The sequence below is a fragment of the Saccoglossus kowalevskii genome, chromosome 17 (assembly GCF_978046115.1).
Source record: "Saccoglossus kowalevskii chromosome 17, keSacKowa6.1, whole genome shotgun sequence".
In the NCBI taxonomy this organism is placed as follows: Eukaryota; Metazoa; Hemichordata; class Enteropneusta; family Harrimaniidae; genus Saccoglossus; species Saccoglossus kowalevskii.
This window is the reverse complement of record NC_140657.1, coordinates 15,165,960-15,189,840: the sequence shown is the minus strand read 5'-3', so window position 1 is coordinate 15,189,840 and position 23,881 is coordinate 15,165,960. Positions and strand designations below refer to the sequence as shown.

General features: G+C 37.9%; 3 protein-coding genes across 3 annotated transcripts; all 3 read left to right on the top strand.

Moving 5' to 3' along the window:
* The first annotated feature begins 2,439 nt into the window (after positions 1 to 2,439).
* Positions 2,440 to 5,023, top strand: LOC100366614 (uncharacterized). The gene is made up of 3 exons (XM_078010960.2): positions 2,440 to 2,580; positions 3,871 to 4,034; positions 4,506 to 5,023. Exons 2-3 carry the CDS (start codon positions 3,878 to 3,880, stop codon positions 4,703 to 4,705), a joined length of 357 nt encoding a protein of 118 aa, XP_077867086.1. The 5' UTR covers positions 2,440 to 2,580; positions 3,871 to 3,877; the 3' UTR covers positions 4,706 to 5,023.
* A 3,977-nt stretch (positions 5,024 to 9,000) lies between these two features.
* On the top strand, positions 9,001 to 11,451 carry LOC146732681 (uncharacterized). Its single transcript, XM_085491898.1, has one exon. It carries the CDS (start codon positions 9,001 to 9,003, stop codon positions 11,449 to 11,451), a length of 2,451 nt encoding a protein of 816 aa, XP_085348024.1.
* Positions 11,452 to 11,870: 419 nt separating this feature from the next.
* LOC144356051 (uncharacterized) lies at positions 11,871 to 13,718 on the top strand. Its single transcript, XM_078010957.2, has one exon. The coding sequence runs from the start codon at positions 11,871 to 11,873 to the stop codon at positions 13,716 to 13,718; it is 1,848 nt and encodes a 615-aa protein (XP_077867083.2).
* Positions 13,719 to 23,881: the final 10,163 nt, after the last annotated feature.

Sequence of the window (23,881 nt, the reverse complement as noted above, 5' to 3'; positions counted from 1 at the left end):
ACATAAACATTGCCACGTGTGAGTGTTTTTTATTTTTAATCAGAAAATAACCAGCAATTTTAACGGTGTTCTAATAAGAATTCATTGGTCAAATTTTCACAGAATGTTCTTTAGATAAAAATCTATATAAAAAACGAAAAAAAATATTTTTGATTGAAATTCACAAATAAACTGCATCTCTACCTTAAAATGGAAAACTGAGCGAAAGGCCGATAAAGCAGTTTTAACAATTTAAGTTTCGTTTACAATTATTTAAAAAATTAACCTAAATTTAGCAAATCCTTGGCTTTGATTGTACTGAAGTATAGCTAGATTATATCCAAAACCATACAATGAAAACACTTTAAATTTGAGAAGTCTCCTGTAATGTTCGTAATGTCATAACCATGTGGAAAATATACACAAACACCATTTTTACAAACCCGCAGATTTAGATGCGATATTCGCCAAATCCAGTAAAGTTAGGCAAGACTGGTTTGTTTCGCCGACAATATCTCCCTCTGGGTTCTCCTTTTCCTTGGCTGTAGGTGCCAATTCTGGAAATTCCACTTGGTTTGCCATTCCAATTTTTGGTTGAAGCGTAGTCAATGCTGTTGGTATATGTACTGGTAAACTTGGACTTGTTTCCGCGAGTCTTGCCATTACTGTACTAACTGGTGTAACGGGAACTTGCGTTGTTGGCATGCATTCACCTAACATAGGTGCGGGCATTGTCATCACATTGCTAGTAGGTGGTCGCATAAACGCCCAAGGAATGATAAATGAAGTAGGATTTCCATATGGGTGTGTTTAAACCGAAGAACAAAGAACGAAGACAGAATGTTCATTCTGTTTAATCATAACATAAATATTCTTCGTTCTTCGGTTTAAAGAAACCCCCACCCTAATCTTTAAAACGAAGAATACACATTAATATTCAAATTAAATAAATTTACATGCAGTCATCGTTCATGCTGTTTAATCATAATTCTATGATTCTTTAACGCAGACCACATGTTCATACCAATTTTACCGAAACAAGGAAAGAATTTCACATGTTAATGTGGAGTGTAAAGACACCTTCATGGTCGTTTGTCAAATTATTGTGCTGTCATGTTTCCTGTGCAGTGTGAAGAGCAAACATTGATTCTATGCAAACGACTGAACGATTTTTTGATATAAACACTAAAATGAATAATAAACAAAAAGCACTACATGGAAATAGTAGTTTAAACTTCATTTAATTGCGACCTTTACAATGTTATCCGCGTACACTGGCCGACTGTAATGTTGAGTGCAGGGTGGCGTGCCCACCGCACCGGTTGACACCTAGGCTCGTAGATCGCGTTGACGGCCTATTTGCTACCATTAGTTTTATAAATGAATCGCACCTAATATAGAAGCTTAACAGCCTCATGCCAATGGCAATATTCTTATTTTTTTTAGATTTTGTTTTTCATTCTGTTTGACTGTTTTTTCGAGTTTAAAAAAATGTGAGCTGACTGGAGCCTTCATCCTTTGGATATTTATTAGACTAGATACCAGCCGATACCCCCCCCCCTCCCGCCGCGCTCATAGAGACTGCGTACAGTTGATTATAGTACATGCATGGGCTCCCTGTGGGACGAATGCCGATTTGTAGACACGCAATCAACACGATGACTGACCAAAAGTGACTGAAAGACAGACGCGCCTCAAAGTCTGGGGGTATCGGACTTAGTAGCAAAAATAGAAAACATTGTGGGCAATATCTGTCAATCATTCCTTTGATTTGCAGTCGATGTTTATATTTCTAGTTACAACTTTAATATGTGAACGTGAAAACAAATTTTAAAATGTGTAAACTATTGTAGAATGTTTTCTATAGCTAGCAGCGTTAAATCAGTGCCTGGATTTTTTTATTTCTGTAATTTTTTTCTGTGACCATTTTTCGCTAAATATCACAAAGTCGTTTCGAATTATATATACACGTTTAGTTCTTTGTATTTGGTGAAATAAAACATTCATTCAACTCATCCACGTCATTTTTACGTCACGAAACGCTCCATTTCTAGACACACGGTTTTTCTACCATGGCGTAAATAACCTTACCCCGGAGACTACACATATAAATGCTGTTGGTGCCGCCCCTCAGAAAACCATCTCTGTCACCTAACACGTGAATGGTTCGTCTTTCTTGGGAAAACTGAGTCAATGGAAGAGTGCATTCTTGCTAGTGGGCGAAGGGGTTGACACACGTTTCATTCGTGCAGAATGGCTCAATTATCACCAAGTTAATTGCTAATATCTCTATCATTATATGCATAAATAATACTATATTTGTGGAGTGAAAAGCAGCATAATCAATATAGCACATGCACCATATACTGATTTACATACATAGGTAATAAAATGGAACATTCACGCCTAGGGAAAATGTCAAATTTGGCCAATCACATTAGGCCACTTTTTATAAAGAGGGTTATCCATCGTAAACAGCTCCACAATAGAGAAAGGTACACAGAGTGTCCTTTCTCTTTTTTTTTTCTCTCACTATTAATATAGGCGAGAAACCGAGTAGAAAGAGAGCGAGCGAAATTCAAGCAATTAATTACGTTTCCCGTAAGTATAGTTTTGTTCTTCGATTGTTACCGATCGTTATATCGGGTCAGCTGTTTGCGAATTTGAACTAGAATTTGTCCCGGGCCGGCTGGGGGGGGGGGGTGGTAATACATGGAAACGTCGTATATATTTGCCGTTATCGCCTTCAAACCCCCTACCCCCTTCTAAACTGCCAAAATGCAAAACAAATGTGTACCATTTCAGACAATTGACTAAAAATGGATACCCCTTCTTAGACTATGGTTATTTTTTCACACGAGTAGTGAATTACATGAGCTATTTTCAGCAAGAATTGACGATTATTATGTCGCGAACACAGCTTTTAAGCGATTTTTGAACTTCTTTGTAATTCTAGTAATGAATGCTAAAATTAATGTCGCTTTTTACAAATACCTTTGCCCAAAAAGGAACCTCAGTCCAGACAGTTTGGTTCAAATCGAGGATCCAATCCGGCGCACATACCTGCAACAGCTTTCAATGAAAGTAAACCCCTTTCGGGAACTTTGTATATAAGAACTACCACAGAGTGCAGTATTGTTATTTGTATGAATTACAACTCCAAACAGATAATCTCGTCAATTTATTTCAAATTAATATTTAATGAGAGATCACCAAATTTGACGAAGGCACGCCCGTCTGAATAACAACTGCGCAATTGCTGTGTGGTGCCTGGATATCGGATGACCTAGACAGGTCAATGATATGCATTGGCGAAACTAAGACGTTTCTGGGCGTGCCCAAGTAACTTCTTGTCCAGAGATAGACCGCCGTGCAACCTGTTTTCGTCCATACAAATCTAAATAATTCTTCACCTACAGCAGATACAGCATGCAGAATATAATACAACTTGCCATTGTTTGATTGCAATTTTAAAATCTACACAGTCAAACATATTTTACTACTCCCGGCACAAACCATTTCCTTATTTTTTTATAAATATTTATAAATTCCAATGGCAGTTGAATCCAACAAGCCTGACTGGGGACTAAGACTGCATTTTAAAATGTTCCATTAATATTCCGTCGACCAATAGAAACCTCTCGTATTATTCCATCGACCAATAGAAACCTCTTGTTTCAGTTTGAATTGTGAAATTTATAAATATTTATAAAAATATTAGGGGGAATGGATTTGGTGTGTCAAGAGTAGTATTCAATTGTGTAAGACCAACCTAATCTGAATTTGTATTGAACAGTTAAAAAGAAGTAATACTATTCCTCATTTTGTTCTGATCACCCATCTCTGTTCTAATCGTTCACCTTCATTTTTTAAATTTTTTTTCACATATAGCCCCCTCATGTCAGCTGAAGGTATAGTCACCAGTAGTCCAATGATGTCACTTCCGAACCCATTTCCAACACCATACAGGATTCTTCTCCATTCTATCAGCCAAGAGCTGCAAAAAGACCACGTGGATCAGCTAAGGCTGTTGTTCAAGTCTGAAGAAGACCAAGGTAATGAATGCATCACCTACGTGAATTACTGATATATTGCAAAACACACATTGTAAAAGTACAGGAAAATATTTATTTTTTCTGGTAATCCAGACAATTTTGTAAAATTAAGTTGAGTTTTTGTTGTCTCTATTAGACATTTGCAATTATGCAATCGAAAGTTAAAACATGCAAGCATTTCTATAGCAGCAGCAGCGTGCATTGCTACTCTTCAAAGGGAAAATTGAAAACAATAATATGCAATATCTTCGATGTTAAATATTTATGAAATAAATGTTTTTTTATTACATGCATTAAAATTTTATTTGGAACCATCTTCTGAAAAAAAAAAAAAACATGTGTGACGAGTGTAATGGTGAGAATCATTTTTTGGGGGGAAGGTCTGACAACCATATTGTTATGTATGTTATTAACATTCTGGCACAGTGTTTTGTGTCTCTCAATAAAATATTTTTCTTCTCTTCATCATAGGAATGGGTTTTACAATTGAAGATGTTGATTCCATCAGAACAGGAACCCAGTTGATCCTCAGAATGGAGGATCGAGGAATCCTGTCAAGAGGTAACCTCCATGCACTGAAAAGAGGTCTCCATCTCATCAACAGAAAAGATCTTGTTGATAAAGTTGATACCTATCTGAGCATCGACTGTGATCAAGATGGCGGAGGTTAAACGGAAGTGACGAAGAGGACTTTTGCATAACATATCACTATGTGATATGTTATGCTTGGAGATTTATACAACTGAACTCATTAACGACGGACATTGGACTCCTGGTGAAATATGCCTTCAGCTGACATGAAATGTCGCCGTGACGACATCGCCCCCCAAAAGAAACAAAACAAAAAACTCAACTCAACAAACCAAACCAAACCAAACCAAACCCAAACTACGCTTCGAAAGGTGGCGTTGGTTGGGGGAGGCATGATTAATTTTTGTGTTTCCCTCAACGTCGCCACCCAGTTCCGACCCTATTCAAACTACACAAAACTATGAATTACTGTTTAGCTAGGAACTGGGTGGAAAGTGGTGAACTTTGCTGTCCCATGCTTTTAAGCATGTGGTGGTGAGGTTCATTGTTGGGAGATGTGAAAATTGTTTTAGTTAGGTAACGAATTATTAGATGTAGATTTAGGATTTATTAAGAGTAGAAATATAATTCAGAATTAACGCGCTCATTAGTGTGACTATAACAGTAAATTATCAACTGAAATGAAACCATCTGCTATGAGAGTTTAATTTGAATAACTAGCACTTCAAAGTCAAAGTTAAATTTTGCAGTAAACCATTTCGTCATACAAACACATTAACAATGTTCAAAGCTAAACACAACTATGCACATCAACTTCCGATATCAAAAGAATTTGATAGGAATATGATGACAGAACATTTAAGAACATCTAAATAAAGAAATGTGTCAAAATCTACTAATGCAAACTTTAGACATTGCTGAGTTGATAAAAACATGGAGGTTAAATTAAATAACGAACTGTTATAGTTTTGCATGTTTTTTTTATTGTCTTAATTATTGTTGATTATAAAATCTGAACGATGAATGCAATTCGATCAGTTAATCTCTCTATCTGCCCGGGTAATTGACTCAAAACTCACTAATATGTTATAGTTCCCGGGTGGATTTAGGAGAAGCATTGGTCTTATTGTGTTATAGATTTATTGAAGTTAATTTGCCAAATAACACTTTACCCAGCAGAGTGGGTACAGGGTTATTGGGCACATAACAGAGTGCTTTAGTAATTATGGAGAATGTAATATTCCAGAATCTCAATTAATAAAAAGCTTTGTAGTGCACGATTGGTTGTAAACTGTTTTATTCATATTGATGCTGAAATTGACACTATTACGAAATACCAATCACCTGAGTGAAGGTACAGTGATTATGTGGGTTCTATTCCCAGAGCCGATTGTTTACTCGGCAAAATAAATTTGTTTTGAACGGTTTCTAGCCACCCCGCAAGAATAAACATGAACAAAGAATCATGTAACCCATTGCCTTGGGCGTGTATTTATTTCTGCAATTCACACAATGTATTTTTGTTTATGCAGATTAGTAACTACGATTTGTTTGCATATGTATATAAATTAACGGCCACAATTTTTGTTTCTGCATATTCAAATTAGGGAACTCCAATATACTTTTATTCACATGCAGATGAGCAACACCTAACATTTCAGTTCTTACAAATGCTGGACTATAGAGTTCCAGTTTTCCCACAGCTACAGCTACATGGACTAAAATATTGTGAGCTGATAAAATTTAGTATACCTATTAGGTCACTGACCACGAAATCCAACTAATTTACATATAGGACAAAATAGAATGTCTGCCCAGCAACAGTCACTGTTGCTTAGCAACTAAGTTGTAATATAATTAGGTCAGGTTAGTGAGTTTAGTTGAACACAAGCAGGCAACCAGAAAACACATGTATTTTGGATGGACACCAAGCAAAGGGATATACGTTTTTTACGAATACGCCAGTGCTACTCATGACAACAGATTGACAACCTGTTTGAATGTGAACCAGGACAATGCAGCTAAGTAGTGATTTTATCTAGTGAAGTTGAGTTACATGTTATTCAGCACAGTCACTTGGGGGCTGAAAATCAATAAATACTAATTTCAAAAAAAATCATCCGCTATACGTATATAAATAAACAAGTTGTGAAACACGGCACCTAGTAAATCGACACCCTGTCGGTTTCAAATGTCGATTTCTTACCTTAAAATGCGAAACAAAAATTTTAGAGGGGATCAGGTGTTACGTTAATAACCATTGTTCATAATCGCTAACTTGGTTTTATTCAAAACTGCACAAATCCCGCGTTTTCTGATGATATCCGACGATTTCATGAACGAAAATGGCCAGCAGCCAGAATCAAGGGGGATTCGCACAGAGTTCTGGGTAAATCAAGGAAATACTCGCTGTTACGGCACGCCTGATTGGCTGAAAATGAGTATGCGCACTTGATTTACCCAGAACTCTGTGCGAATCCCCCTTGATTCTGGCTGCTGGCCATTTTCGTTCATGAAATCGTCGGATATCATCAGAAAACGCGGGATTTGTGCAGTTTTGAATAAAACCAAGTTAGCGATTATGAACAATGGTTATTAACGTAACACCTGATCCCCTCTAAAATTTTTGTTTCGCATTTTAAGGTAAGAAATCGACATTTGAAACCGACAGGGTGTCGATTTACTAGGTGCCGTGTTTCACAACTTGTTTATTTATATACGTATAGCGGATGATTTTTTTTGAAAATTAGTATTTATTGATTTTCAGCCCCCAAGTGACTGTGTTATTCAGTTATTCTCATGTTTTGGTAAAAGAGACAATATAGTTATGGAAATTGATGAACTGTCTTCAGATATTTTATCAAGCATAACAGCGATAACGACAACTGCTTCACGATTAGAATGCACTGGTAGTAAAGGCCATAAATCGAAGCTTGTGGTATTATTAGAAACTTAGCCACGTGAACGCAGAGACCCGTAGGGATCCATCACCTTGTTCAACCACGCAGTCTCGCGAGCACGTCGGTAACAGTAAAAAACGTTCCATAAATAACGACTTGTAGAAACCTTGTCTGTTTCACGATTATTATCATTAAATCTGTGACAAAAGACTGTTGACAACATTGATCTCCAAAAAGTTAATAATATTCAGTAACAACAGTTATCATTGACTACTCAACAACCAGAATTCCCCTGTCGAAAGCAAATGGCTGACAAAAATAATGTAGGTGAACAGACGACAGACGAACCATCCACATCTAGCGTGAGGGACTTTCTACAGGAGTCACGCGAAGACAAACGTGTTCGTGGGTTGAAATTATCACGCAAAGCCGAAAGCGGAGTAATAACTCGAATCACAAAACGAATCGAACCGCTACTATGTGACCCAACGAAAGTACTAGAGGTAAAAAATGAAATGGAAAAATATGAAAAAGCAAAAGAGAATTTGGAGCGTGCCGATAAAAAATACCGTGACGTACTGTCCAAAGAAGAAGCCACGCATGAATATGAAACATGGTCACAACTTAAACAAAAGAGCATGCAAGAACTGGGTGAGAGAGTACGCATATATTTACAAAAACAATGATGTACCATGCATTGACCTGACAGACAGCACTTCCAATGTAGGAAAGCGGACATCGAGAAGCCACAGCAGTGTCATGTCCTGTACTTCGAGTCTACGAAGTGACGCTTCAGCGCGTAGTGCATTAGCACGTAAAGGAGCCATGTTGGCACGTCTGAAGGGCCTACAACTTGAACGTGTCCTTGACGATGAGGAAGCTAAAATCATCATGAGACATGAAGATGAACAAATTGAGCAGGAACGAGAAGCTCGCCAAAGGAAATTAGCATACGAGCGAGAGATAACGAAGGCCCGACGACGCAGAGAAGAGCTTCAACTCGAGACAAGCATTGCAGAAGAAACTGCCAAGGAGCAAGCATACTTAGGTAAAAGTTTTGAAAGCGCAAGCGGAATGTCTGGCATCTCAAACTTGTTCAAAGAGCCTGTATTGGTCAATGAAACAGTAAACGCACAAAAGGATATTGTGACATCTGCAAAGGCGGTCACAAAAGAGGCCAATGTAACATCAATACACATGGGTGAACACAATTGTGACAGCAAAAAAGCACCACTACAATTTCAAATCTCTGAACCCTGTGACAATATCAAATCTCAGGCCATGCAACCTGAACCCGACACGCTAACATGCACTGAAAGACTATTGATTGAACACAGCAACCGTGCAGCACTATCAGGGGTGAAAATAGAAATATTTGATGGCAACCCAGTCGAATATCAAGACTTTGTCGCAGAGTTAGAATATGCAATAGAAACACATACGCATATTCAAAGGACCGACTACACTTTTTAAAGTGGTACACCAGAGGAAAGCTGCGACAGCTAATCCAGGGATGTTTCTCCATGCCCTTAGAAATGGGGTATACAGCCGCTAGAAAACGACTGGAAGATAAATATGGAAAGCCGCGGGCAGTAGCAAATGCTTACTGGAAGAAAGCAGAAGAATGGCCAATGATCAAAGCAGAAGATAAAGAAGCATTTGATGACTTGGCATTATTCTTAACAGCATGTGAAGACGCAATGGAAGGTGATAAACATGTTAGGAAAATCATGATGCACCCGGTAACTATAGAAACATTACTAAAGAAGTTGCCCTATAAACAGAGGGCACGGTGGCGAAAGATTTCTAACCGAATGGAGCGAAATAACATAGATGTGGAATTCACCAACTTTGTTGAATTTGTGAATGAAGAAGCATCAGAAGTGTGTCAAGAAACATTTAACTGTCTGGAGCTGAATACAAAATCTTCAGCCGTGAAAACAGCTAATGAAACAGGACAACGCAGAAGGAAAGCTGCATCATACGCCGTTGCGACAGAAGAAAGTACAACTGGGTGCCTATGCTGCTCAGGCACTTCACATCAATTAGCAGAATGCCGAACGTTTGCCAAAAAACGCTACAAGGAACAGAAAGAACTGATACTGAAGAAAGGCTTATGCTTTGGATGTCTTACCAAAGCAGAACACCTGGTTAAAGACTGCAATAGGAGACTTGTGTGTGAAAAGTGTGGAGAAAAACACCCAACTGCATTACACTTCGAAAAACGTAATAAACCTGCTAAGACCAATAACACACCCATCGCGTCAACGACCGTGGGTTATAATGCAAACGAATCAATCAATGATGACCTGCAAGGCAGACCAATATTGATACCAGTTCAAATAAGATGTAAAGCTACAGGTGGTCACGTAGTCACATATGCGTTCCTGGATGAGGGAAGTGACTCTGTGATATGCACAGAACGTGTTAGGAAAGCATTGAACGTTCGTGGAGAAAAAATGAAGCTAACTATACACACGGTAAGCGGAAGCAAAGTCACTGATACCCAACGTATCAAGCGCCTAGAAGTGTCGGACATGAATGACAAGAATGTTATAAGCCTACCAGGGGTTTATACCCGAAATGAACTACCAGTATCGGCAACACACGCTGTACAAGAGAAGGATCTAAAAAAATGGCCACACCTACAACAAGTATTCATACCTAGGATAGAGACAGATGAAGTAGGACTGCTAATAGGCAGCAACGTAAGCACAGCCTTCAAACCACTAGAAACTAAGTTTGGTGGCTGCAATGAACCATATGCCGTTCATACACCGCTAGGATGGTCAGTAAAGGGAATGTCTATGAGGGCTGATGACAATCACAGTGCAGCAGTATTCCACAAAATTCGGGTAGAACCGACTGTGGAAAAGATGATAGCAGACATGTATAATCGTGAATTCAGTGAACATACAGTTGATGACAAACCAGAATATTCGGTTGAGGACAAACGCTTCCTGAGCATAGTGAAGACAAAAACCACATATGTTGATGGACACTACAATGTTCCATTGCCATTCAGAAATGAGAATGTAAATTTTCCGGACAACAGAGCCAATATAGAAATGAGACTTAAGCAACTAAAACGCAAGTTTGACAAGTATACACCATACCGTGAAGAATACACATGTTTTATGGAAAGTACCATCAATAAGGGCTATGCAGAAATGATACCAGTCTCAGCTGTCAAGGGTCACCAGGGAAAGAAGTGGTATTTACCACACCATGGAGTTTATCACCCACAAAAGAAAAAACTACGAGTAGTCTTTGACTGTGCTGCTGAGTATGGAGGGACTTCATTGAACCGCCAATTGATACAAGGACCAGATCTGACGAATACGCTAGTCGGGGTACTTGTGCGGTTCCGAGAAGAGAAAGTTGCAGTGATGTCAGACATCTCACAAGTAAGAATACCAGTGAATGACATGGACTACCAGAGGTTTTTGTGGTGGCCCAATGGTGAAACTAACAATCCACCGAGGGAATATCGCATGAAAGTGCACATATTCGGAGCAACGTCTTCACCATCTTGTGCAAACTATGCATTAAAGATGACAGCAGAACAGAGTAATGAGAAGGCAATAGAGAATACCATCAAAAGAAACGTCTACGTCGATGACATGTTAAAATCAGTGGCGACCATAGATGAAGGGCGACGACTCGCAGGCAACCTGATCCAAACCTGTAAGACTGGAGGTTTCAAGCTGACAAAGTGGGCAAGTAGTCATCGTTCAACATTAGAAGCTATTCCCGAAGAAGATAGAACACAAACATTCATAAACTTGAATTTTAACCCTGATGACTTGCAAACAGAACATGCGTTGGGCATGCAGTGGGACACAGAATCGGACGAATTGGGATTTCGCACTAGAATCAAACTGAAATCAGCGACAAAACGTGGGATGCTGAGCACTATCAGCACCATCTATGATCCACTAGGGCTAGCAGCACCTGCTATACTACCAATGCGAAGAACCTTTTAAGAATTATGCAAGGCCAAGATAGGGTTGGATGATGACATACCACCAAAACAGCATAAACAATGGAAGAAGTGGTTAGAAAGCCTACCACAACTAGAATCAGAATTCAGAATCAACAGGTGCATGAAACCATTAGACTACGACAGAGCACAACATGCTGAGTTGCACCATTTTTCAGACGCAAGCGAGAGTGGTTACGGAGCTGTCTCTTACATTAGAATAATCAATCACAGCAATGAGATCAACTGTGCCTTACTTATGTCAAAGGCTAGGGTTGCACCGCTCAAGCAAATAACAATACCATGCATGGAATTAACTGCGGCAACAGTAGCTAAACGATTGGACAAAATGTTAAGAAGAGAATTAGACATTGTTGTACATAACTCATACTCATAACTCATAAAACTGTTCTTAGGTACATCATGAATAAAGCTACGAGATTTCACACCTTTGTAGCTAACAGATTGGCAGTGATTCATGGAGGATCAACTGAAGACCAGTGGAGATATGTGAACACTGCTGAGAATCCTGCAGATGAATGCTCAAGTGGGCAATCTATACAGAAATTCCTAGAGAATGAGCGCTGGATGAGAGGACCACCTTTTTTGTGGGAAACGCAAGACAAATGGCCAGTCAACAAATCAGACTGTGAAATACATGACAACGACTTAGAGATTAAGCGAAACATTGAGGTGCACACCACCATTCACACAAGAGACTTCAGAGAGCCCATTGACAGGCTAATCACGCACTACTCAAGTTGGCATCGGCTAAAGAAAGCTGTGGCATGGATACAGAAAATCAGGAATGCACTACTACAACAATCACAAGGTGATAAATATACCATCAAATCGATGACAGTAGAAGACCTACAGTCTGCAGAGAGCATGATTATACAGAAGGTGCAACACCAAGCATTCTCAGAAGAAATCAATGATCTAACGCACATCAACTCAGATCACAGCTTCAGAAAGAAAAGCCACATTAGAAAATTGGATCCTTTTATTGGAACTGACGGATTGTTGCGAGTAGGAGGGAGATTGCGATTTGCGGAAATACCTGATGAATCGAAACATCCTATACTACTTCCGAAGGACTCAATAATATCAGAGTTGATACTACGACAAATACATGAACAAGGGCAACACTTTGGCCATTCGTACATACTGTCTCAGCTACGAGAAAAGTACTGGACAGTTAATGCCAACTCGGCAGCAAGAAAATTAATATCGAAATGTATTGTGTGCAAGCGGCAACGTGGACAGCCACGAGAACAAATGATGGCAGATCTACCGATGGACAGACTGGCTATTGGTGAACCGCCATTCACACGAGTGGGCGTAGATTGTTTCGGCCCAATAGAGGTGAAATTAAAGAGGAGTCGAATCAAATGCTATGGTGTGATTTTTACATGTTTAACAATAAGAGCAGTTCACATAGAAATTGCAGACTCAATGGACACGGACTCATTCATAAATGCACTGCGACGATTTGCAGCAAGACGTGGACAAGTTAAAGAGATGAGATCGGACAATGGCAGCAACTTTGTTCGAGCTAACAAAGAGCTACAAGAAGAAATTAGCAAGTGGAACCATGCACAGATAAGCGAGGGGCTACTACATAAGGGCATCAACTGGAAGTTTAACCCACCTTATGGTTCACACTTCGGAGGAGTCTGGGAAAGACAGATACGCACGATCAAGCAGCTTCTGAGTGTATTAGTTGGTCAACAAATACTGACTGATGAAAGCTTGAGAACCTTCATGTGTGAGGTGGAGATGACAGTTAACAGTCGACCCATAACTACAACTTCAGGCGATGTGAGAGATTTCAAAGCATTGACACCAAACATGATGCTGAACATGGCAAGTACCGAGCTACCAGCTTGTGTGATAGACAAGAATGACACACACCCTAAACGCCGATGGAAACAGGTGCAATATATGTCTGACATTTTCTGGAGAAGGTGGATCAAAGAATATCTACCATCACTTCAACTGCAACAAAAGTGGCTTAATGTGAAACCAAACTTGAAAATCAACGACATTGTGTTGGTTAAAGATGAAATTACGCCACGCAATTTGTGGCCACTTGGAAAGGTTGTACAAGTAATACCTGACGCCAGAGGATTGGTAAGAAAGGTGTTAGTGAAAACTCGAAGCAAGATCGTATCAAGACCATATGACAAAATATGCACATTACTGGAAGCTGAAGAACAACGCACTCAAGTCGTGAATAGTAAAACCCACTACGTTCAGCGTAGGCAGTGAACAACGTTCTCAAGTAGTGGACAGTCAAACCCACTATGTTCAGCGTTGGCAGTGAACAACGTTCTCAAGTAGTGGACAGTTAAACCCACTATGTTCAGCTTTGGCAGTGAATGAAGATCAACATATCAGATGGTCATATTTGGCAGAAGACCAGTAGATCATATATTATACTCAAGACAAAGACTCGAAGACATTTGCAGTATAGTTGTTTGACTTTCGAATTACATGATTTTTTTGTACTGTACTTTCATTCATTCAAGTTTATAGTTCGTAATTCGTTGGACCTGTAATTGTTAGTAGATTGGAAATTGCTTTAAGTTTTTATAAAGACAATTTGAGGGCTGGTGTTGTTGCCGTCTAAAGACCGACATGGACTAAAATATTGTGAGCTGATAAAATTTAGTATACCCATTAGGTCACTGACCACGAAATCCAACTAATTTACATATAGGACAAAATAGAATGTCTGCCCAGCAACAGTCACTGTTGCTTAGCAACTAAGTTGTAATATAATTAGGTCAGGTTAGTGAGTTTAGTTGAACACAAGCAGGCAACCAGAAAACACATGTATTTTGGATGGACACCAAGCAAAGGGATATACGTTTTTTACGAATACGCCAGTGCTCATGACAACAGATTGACAACCTGTTTGAATGTGAACCAGGACAATGCAGCTAAGTAGTGATTTTATCTAGTGAAGTTGAGTTACATGTTATTCAGTTATTCTCATGTTTTGGTAAAAGAGACAATAAAGTTATGGGAATTGATGAACTGTCTTCAGATATTTTATCAAGCATAACAGCGATAACGACAACTGCTTCACGATTAGAATGCACTGGTAGTAAAGGCCATAAACCGGAGCTTGTGGTATTATTAGAAACTTAGCCACGTGAACGCAGAGACCCGTAGGGATCCATCACCTTGTTCAACCACGCAGTCTCGCGAGCATGTCGGTAACACAGTTGATGGTACGATGAACCCAAACTACTTCTCGAAAAAAAAAATCTGCAACAGTTGCATTAATTATTATTGTGACATATATTGTAAGTGAAAAGTACAGAGCCCTGGCTGTGTGTATGAAAAGCGCACATGTTTGGATACTTTGCAACAACCCATTGCACATGTTTATTTTTAAGACTGCTGATACAGTCACTGGATTGTGTTGTCAGCAGAATTTGAGATACATATATCCTGTCTCTCCCTGTGGCTTAATGGTATGTCTCAGACAATGACATGTAATGGAATGGAATGTGCTTAGCTCAGTGTTGTTGGCAATGAAAATAGATATGACATCATTGACCCGAGTCTCCTAATTTAAATTGGTAGAGCTCGGATTAAAAGTGGTCTATTCCACTACCAAAATGGGCATTCTGGAAACACTGATTGGTCCGTTATTTCGAGACAGCCAATCATTTCGTTACATACATTTTATTATTTGCATGGCCATAAATTAGATACTGTATTTAAGTTGAGATATAAGGGAAAATTTTTAGTCAGGAAGGTGACCTGACTTGATCCCATAACATCTTGTGATGCTGATTCCTGACTCCAGTGAGTTGTACCCCATAAAGGGGTACATATGCAGAGTCTGACGTGCTGTCCAGTAATCCCTGCTGATCAACAGGAACCACTGAAGCTCACTGCCTGAACTACTCTCGTCGTACCAGCACTGCCAGTAGCAGCAGATAGCAGTGCAGTTGCCGATACTCCCTGGACACAGAGCACGAGTTTAAATTGTAGTGCAGTTGCTTCGACAGTGTACCAGATATGAAGGAATGCAACATTGCACATTGCTGTCCAATGGAGAGTGGAGTGTTCAATGCAGCATCGATCAAGTCTCTAGTTTATTTTATTTTGCAGTGTATCTCCCTCCTTGCTGGTTCCAGTGACCATCATCCCTGTTATCTGTTTATTAAAGTACAGGAAACCGTATATATTGTGTTGTGTTGATTTGTTATAATCGTTTTTGGTATATTTCTTTCTCTGCACAGCCTCAGTTGTGGTGATATACATTCACCAAACGATCCCCACCCCGTGACAGCGGACAAGCTGAGAGGAAGGAGATTTATAAGATAAGCACGCTGCCAAAGACAAAGACTATTAGCCCGGCATTAAAGAAAGGCCCCCCGCATTTAACGTCACATTATCAATACCACTGGATTATTCTAAACAAATCATTAAAACGCGTATTCAACACAAAACCTCAGAATATGAATTTCGAACGTGAATTTAAAAATATAAATTTGCGATTGTTAAAGCGGGAGGGTCGTCATCTGCGCGCGCGCAGGAATTGAGTCCCAAGCGACGATAACAACACACGCTAAAAACGCAAAGGCTCATGGGTAGACACTTGTTTGTAAACAACGACACGCTATGACCATCTGACGCATGCTCGGGTGACGACTCCCCCGCTTTAACTGAATTTCTAATCATAATATTATGCTATCATTTCTGAAGCTCATTAGTCCAAGTTCATGTTCTATATTGGGCACTTCTAGCTGATTTTCTGAACGTCTCGTTTCAAAGGTTATTACTTCTTATCATCAATTTCTTTGCTGGCTGGGTCCATTCTTCTTCCCGGAGTGCCTTGCGGTAGAACATCAACAGTTTTCGTAGAACACTGCAAGGGAGATTGGACTGAGTCCACCCGTGAGTCTGGCTGGTTCCCGCCTCAAAGTGTCATGGCACACCAAGCCACATCATAGGTCTCATATCACCCATTAGCCTATCAGCGTTCGTAGCATATCTTGTGGTTGTCTGAAACGCAGTGTTTGAGGGCGTACTCCACTTACGTCACCTGTTACGGGTTGTGTGTGTAGCTTTCAAAGCGTGTTGTTTATTGACAAGTACCAGTAAACTGTGGATCTGGGTAACTCTCGATTTGACACTTCCAAACTGGCTGCATTTCTGGGAAAATTGAATGTAGAAGGACTGACAAATCTGTGTGTTTTATTTACATCCATTTTGTAGAATTTTGAGCTGACCAACATGTGTTTTACTGGCCAGAATTATATTACATAGTTGTGGTTTCAACAAATTAAAACAATATTTTGATCTTTGTAACCCTTTTTCTAGGAGTAATCCACCCAGATGCCAACATTGTCGTCTATGGATTTCAAATTATTGGTATGAGATAAGCCACAGTCATTCGCAAGAGGCGCTGGAAACCAACGAAGGGCTGGGTCGGCACACTGAAGCCTTGACTGATTTCTGTCGTTGGTGGCGTGGTTGAGGGTCCAGAGTCAGTGATTCAGCGCATTCCGTCGATGCTTGGGGAATGGGTCAGTACATGTCAGCTCGAGTGAATATTTTTACTAATCGGAAGATTAGTATGACCAGTTTTAGTTTTGACAGGGGTTGATCGAAACATTCCGTTTGTCGATTATCGATAGATTCCATTTGTACGGTTAATACATCGGCTACTTTGAGTGTGTTGATTCTGTTACCATCATGGTTATGTCTTTCACTCATAAACATCTGTGTCAGATATGTTCTTGTAACTTGGAAAATATTTAACGCGTTTATTAATCGGATTTTCTAATTCAGTAGTGTCAATGAGTTCGTAGGTTGTTTTTAGTAAACAGCCATGTAATATGTTTCCTGTGGTTACAATAAGTGGTTGGTCTTTTAATATGGTTTTAACTTCTGTCACTAGAGTTATCAATTCTAAGGTGATTCGAGAACACCCTAAGATTATGTTAAATGTGATCTTAGTCTGGTTAGTCTCTCCCAGAACTCTCCAAACCATGAGGCTCTTTTAGGAATGAAAAACCATGTCATGATTATTTGTACAATCTTTGATTTCTGTGTCGTTTACTTTGTAATACATAAATAAATATAAAAGTGACTGAATAAATCAAAACTGAGAAAGATTACATGTAATGCATATAAAGGTATATTTAGCTTACCAATTCGACTGAATGGATGAGCATATATGTACAAAAATTATATAAAATTAGAAGTTAGTATTGTAGTTTTTTTTATTTCAAATTGGGAAGAAAAATACTATTGCAGAATTTAACCCGCTTGTTTTTATTTATTCAGATTTGTTTTTTATTGTGTATTGCATATTGCTATAAAGTTGTTTTTATTTCCCCCATTATATTATTCACAATCCAGGATGAAGTGAATTTCATTCTCGACTACTTTTCATTGATTTTTTTCACAAACCATGTTATTTTCTTCTACGCATGTGTTTTGATCGTTTACTGTTTGTATCAAAGTTTACATAGGAGATTGATTAAGTTACGGAAGCTCGGAGTCCAGTGAATCTGTAAAAAAAATATATCGGCTGTTCCTAGCTGTTCATTAACCCTGTGTTTTTTCTTATTTGTTCACTGTTCAATGTTGAAAATGGTAAAAGTGTTTCCAAGTTTTGAAGACATGGTTCGTCAACTTTTCAGATTTAATTTCATCATACACGTTTTTGCTATCATGTAGCCGCGACTTTCATCTCTATCCTCCTTTCATGGCAACGTTTGAAATTATTTATTTATCTTTAGTCGAAGTGACTTTTTATGGATGTCGAGAATATTAGCTTTCAGTCGTATTTTAAAGTTTTAAGAATGTATCCCTGTATGTATAAAACATCGCCCGAAAACAGACGGGACTTCACATTGTCACTAAAAGTATAGAGAAAGCAATTTATTCATTTATTTATATACCCCCCCCCCTCCACTATGGATGACTAGCGCCCCCTAGAGTTCGTTTATTAAATAATGAAGAACGCTATGCATGTATCCTGTGGTGTTGTTAATTATTGTATTCATTATAAAACAAGCCGCCAGCTCACACGTGGCCCGACACATGTATATTCCATATTAACGTTGTTGTGAATTGAACTTATATTTCAGTATTATGATACTAATGTTCAATTTTAGCTATCGAAGGATATGTGTTTCTCTTTCAAAGTGTTGTATTTTGTTGGTACCCCACTTTGAGTCTGAGGTAAATTTTCTGGACTTCTCAAAGTCCGCGACATTTATTCACTCCCCTTAAGATTATATCAAACAATATATAACATTTGTTATTTTGTTTCTTAATCGTTAGAAAATTATTGCCTGTTTTAACGGACTGTAATTAAAAACAATTTAACATCTTTCTAATACAACGACGATTTCTAACTGCTATGAAAATAAATACCATTGCTAAATGCGCAATAGGAAATTCAGATACATATTTGTTCATATTTCAATTAAGGAAATAGGATGGGTACTCTTGTTAATCGGTTCGTTTGTCTGTTGTGTTTTTTATCGACCAATGAATAAGTTTCATCATCATACCTTTATCATTGTCACTTCAAATCATATTTTGCTTATATCAGAAGTGTAACGTTATCTCGTTCACTAAGAAACGCTCGACTCTCTAGATCTATCACAATTATAAGATAGATGGTTCGCTTATTGAACGTGTCACTCAAGTTAAAGACCTTGGTGTCATATTGATGGATAACCTTAGTTGGTCCGCTCATGTTGGCACTATTGTGACAAAAGCATACAAAATGCTAGGTCTAATAAAGCGCACATTAGTAGACAATTTACCAGTATTACATGTCTACGCAGTTTGTATATTTCGCTAATTAGAAGTCGTCTTGAATACTGTACTCAAATCTGGTCACCACATCAAAAATACCTGGTTGGTAAAGTTGAGCTGGTCCAACAAAAGTTTGTCAAACACTTGTGTTATCTTACTTCTCGCCCATTTGGATCATCACAGTATCATGAATTATGCCTTCGATTTAATCATTTATTGTCACTTGAGAATCGTAGAAATGTTTTTGACTTGTCTTTTTGTATAAATGCCTTAATAATATTTTTGATTCTCTCTACACTATTTCCAACATTTACATTTGTAGTGCCTGTAATTGGGGAAACCTTTTGGTATCTCAAATAAATAAATAAATAAATAAATAAATCACTTACTATCAAAATTATTCAGATTACACAGGTATCAAACGATTATTCAAATAATTACATGTAAGTGTGTATTAAAAGATTGTTGTGTTCTAACTCAGGATACCTTTATTAAGACAGTAACAGGACCAGTATATAAAACAAAGTACAATTTGGACGGGCTTTTATAACGTCGGGGGTATTTGAGAAAAGATATTCTAATTCGCGTTAAGCGCTTTGTCTTGGATTTATTTCCATATATCTAGATACCGACTTGATAGCTGGTTTCTAGTGAATAGCTGGTTGACATCATTCAACGCTTTCCCATAACCTGTCATCATTTATAATCTATACAAGGTCCTAGATGGAACTCTAGTCAGTGATTGGAACTAATTACGATATACATTTTGCTGACAAATTGTTATTACTGACAGTTTGGTATGTGTAGTCTTTTATATATAGCGGACAATTAATCAAATATATACCATAAACTTCCATGTGATTAGTTAAAGTTTTGAGAAATAAATAAAGCTAGTCTTGGCAGAGTCGTGGCGAGAACTCCACGAGGCAGGGATGAGAAGTTGACAGGATTCCATCTATGTGTTTTTCTTTGCTTGGTTGAAAGGGTTGCGGACGTATCGATCCCCGGTTACCTGAGGAAAGGTTTAGTAAGACGATTATTAAGCCGTCATAGCTTATTGGCTGAATGTGTCAAAAATTGTAACTACTGTAAAGTAAACGCTAAGGGCTGAAAAAATACATGTAAAAAAATGTAAATAGCGAGTAAAACACAAACAAATAATACTTACCCAAATATCAATAATAGGCTTATATCAAAGCCTGCGTTTGTGTAAGGCCTTTGGTTCTGTGTATATGTACTGTATTCTTAATGATCCAGAATGAAAATCCCCAAGTATGCACCAAATGACTTCAGTTTGGTTGCATTTTTCAAAAATTTCTACCTTCTGGGGGGGGGGGACATCCCTCCTCGGGGTTACACACCTATATTCCGACACCCCTATGTTCCGACATCCCTATATTCCGACACCCCTATGTTCCGACAACCCTATATTCCGACAACCCTATGTTAAGATGCTAATAGGTTCTGACACCTACGAAATTTTAGAAACGTTTTTGACATTTCACTGCGTTTTTATCTCTTTACTATAAGAAAAAATATCATTATTCTTCTTCAAATATTATTCTACGCTCACCTTTTGTAACACAATGTTACATTTCTTTACGTTAAAAAATAACTATGTCGGATTATAATACTTGCCACTCTTCTGGCCATGGGCTTTCATGGAGGTGTTTTTGTGATCATCGTCGGCAATATTCTCAGACGCGGTGTATCCTATCAAGCTCATCAGACGCAAAATATTGATTTTTTTTAATTATTGCCAAACGTTCAGATCAACAATAAACTATGTACCTGACAATCTTCATGTGGGCCCCTGACAACTTGTACTCGGGGACCTAAATTACATTGTTTAACTTTTATGTTTGACAATCATCCAATAAATTCTGAGCCGGCCAGAATGTGCCATATTTTCAATAGAAATATGTACGCTAGTGGTCGGAAGCCAAAATTGGATAAATACCAGTCCCCATGGTAGAACAAAGCAACATGTTTTTTTTTTCTGTTCAGCGCGATCAGTCTCGTTACAGAATACTGACTGTACAATTAAAATTAAAAAAGGCTGTCAAATTTACATGCCATAAAATAGACAGAAACATGGGAATTAATTGGGTCAATTTTGGCTGTAGAATCTGAGCCGTTTTGCCCCCGAAAATCAGGGTAGATATGTTAGCTTTAAAAAATTATACACAGCATCAAATAAAAGGGAATTTTATGGGATCAAACTTATACAAAGATATAATTACGTAATAGCCTGTCACATAAAATAGGAATACCTCAGACAAACACCATCATGTTATATATCAAATTAAAGCTATATTGGTGTAGCGTACTACAGTACAAGTATTACATCGTATAATCCATTACGTATTGACATTATGAATTCATTAACTTTATTTTACGTCATGACATATTCATTTATTTGAAAATAAGTCTTTTTATGCTTTCTCAATATTTTATTTATTTATTTATTTATTTATTTATTTATTTATTTATTTATTTATTTATTTATTTATTTATTTATTTATTTATTTATTTATTTATTTATTTATTTATTTATTTATTTATTTATTTATTTATTTATTTATTTATTTAAGAGAACGCTATTACACTGCCAAGAAATTACATATAGATAAAAATGGAATTCAAATAGATGGCGAAACGTTGCCTGACCTAAGATTCACATAAGTAACATATGTAGCAAAGAAGTTTGGGTAATCTACACAAACTTAAAATACAAAATCGACGACTGCACAATGGAGCGAATAGGCAGTTTCAAATACATCTGCAGAACACAAAGGATATTGACAAAGGAGATATGTAAAGTATAAATACGGGATATGCATGTTTTGGCAGATATAAGGATAAGTATTTAAATTGTGTATTATACAAACTGTAATTTATGAGTGTAACATATGGGAATATTTTCAGAATAAAGAGGAATATCAGTGCAATGCAACAATGCAATGGAACAACGAAGAATGGAATAGAATAGTGCTTTCTGACTTCCTTAAGGAAATCTGTCTAATATGGACCTTAACCTTGAACGATGAAGTATGCATCAAATTTTCAGGTAATATAAACTTGTGCAATATCCTCGCATTAGAGGAAGCCGGCCTAATGTACATTTGAATTATCGGATAAATATCTGATAATTCTCGATGTTTTAGATTGATATTAGACAGGGTCTACAGCTGGGTGGTGGTTTAATTCTCTGAGACCTATCAATGTCTTAGATTGATAGGAAAACGTATAGCGTGTGGAGGTAAATAAGGAATGTTGGCCGAAAACACACAATATAGAAATGGAAAGAGATAGTGTGAAACCTTTGTATTTTTTGGCAATCTCAAAAAACTTATGAAAACACTACGGAATGCTAAATGCAGTGCCTATTCATCTCTCGCATAATAAATAAATAAATAAATGATTTTAATTAATATGTAGATAAACTTGGAAAGGTGCTACCGGATGTAAACGGCAACCTTGCAATTCCGCGACTGATGAATATCGAAGTACAACTTTCATAAAAAAAGGTAAAATAATTCTCCGATAATTATCAATTTAAAACTTCGATAGTTAGGCAATCGAGGATTTAAGGTTGGAACCACATCCAACAGACACGGATATTGTCAAATAATTGTCGAAGTATTAGAACGATAAAATGGGCAACATTGTTTGATAATTCTCTGATAATTATCCGATAACATTATGCAAGATCCCGCCTTCACGGACTTTCGAGCATCATGGCTGGGCTACACTACAGTTGGATTTCCAGTATTAACGCACAGGACATCCTGATTATATCAAGGTAGTAAAAGGTCACGCACGGCTAGTCAAATTAAGTTTGACACAAGTATACAGTGTGTTGGAACATAGGGGTGTCGGAACATAGTGGTGTCGGAACATAGAGATGTCGGAGCATAGGGCAGTCCCCCCTTCTCAGACACCCCCCTGTTCGCGCAAGCGTGGACATTGGCCGTTTACGCGGACACAACAATGTCCCCCTCACTTTTCAGAATGGATCGACGCCCCTGTGTGACTGAAGTTCACTTTGGTTGGTTTATTGTATTTGTGAATAGTATTATTAAATACATCGAACATTTCATAAATTTTGAGAACGTAAACTGCATAAGGACAAAAAGAAGATGTCAAATAAGTTACGATAAAAAATGCAACTTTGGAAAGTGTTACAAGTGACAATGAAAGAGAAGTTATTTGAGAAATTGACAGCAGAAGTGATGAAAGCGACCATTTAGTCAGAGTAACAGTGATCATTCTGCAGTCATTGCGTATGATCAGTAATAACATCCATTTTACTATCGGTTCACACCAAATATTGTTGACTGGTTCAATTAAAATAAAATAATTAAAAAAAAATAATACTCACATTGAGCATACACTCCTTTCATTTTAAAGGATCGTGAGTTATTTCAATATGTAAATCGCATTAAAAACAAAAAACTTATGTTAATTTTAGCATAGTGTTGTCTGTAGTTACCGGTAATTCGCTGTTTTAATCCCTCCTTGAGAAATGTGACGAAATTAAATAGCCCTTTGAATATTTGGGGAAACATTGGTGACCCGGCAGGACGAGGCCACTGTCACGATTTCTTTTGTTTTAATTATCATTCAGC

Bases quoted from the DNA above. Each gene is read 5' to 3' on its own strand.
- LOC100366614 (XM_078010960.2), top strand. From the start codon at position 3,878: ATGTCAGCTGAAGGTATAGTCACCAGTAGTCCAATGATGTCACTTCCG. The intron at 4,035-4,505 runs GTAATGAATGCA...TCTTCATCATAG, and splicing joins CAAGTCTGAAGAAGACCAAG to GAATGGGTTTTACAATTGAA.
- LOC146732681 (XM_085491898.1), top strand. From the start codon at position 9,001: ATGGGGTATACAGCCGCTAGAAAACGACTGGAAGATAAATATGGAAAG.
- LOC144356051 (XM_078010957.2), top strand. From the start codon at position 11,871: ATGAATAAAGCTACGAGATTTCACACCTTTGTAGCTAACAGATTGGCA.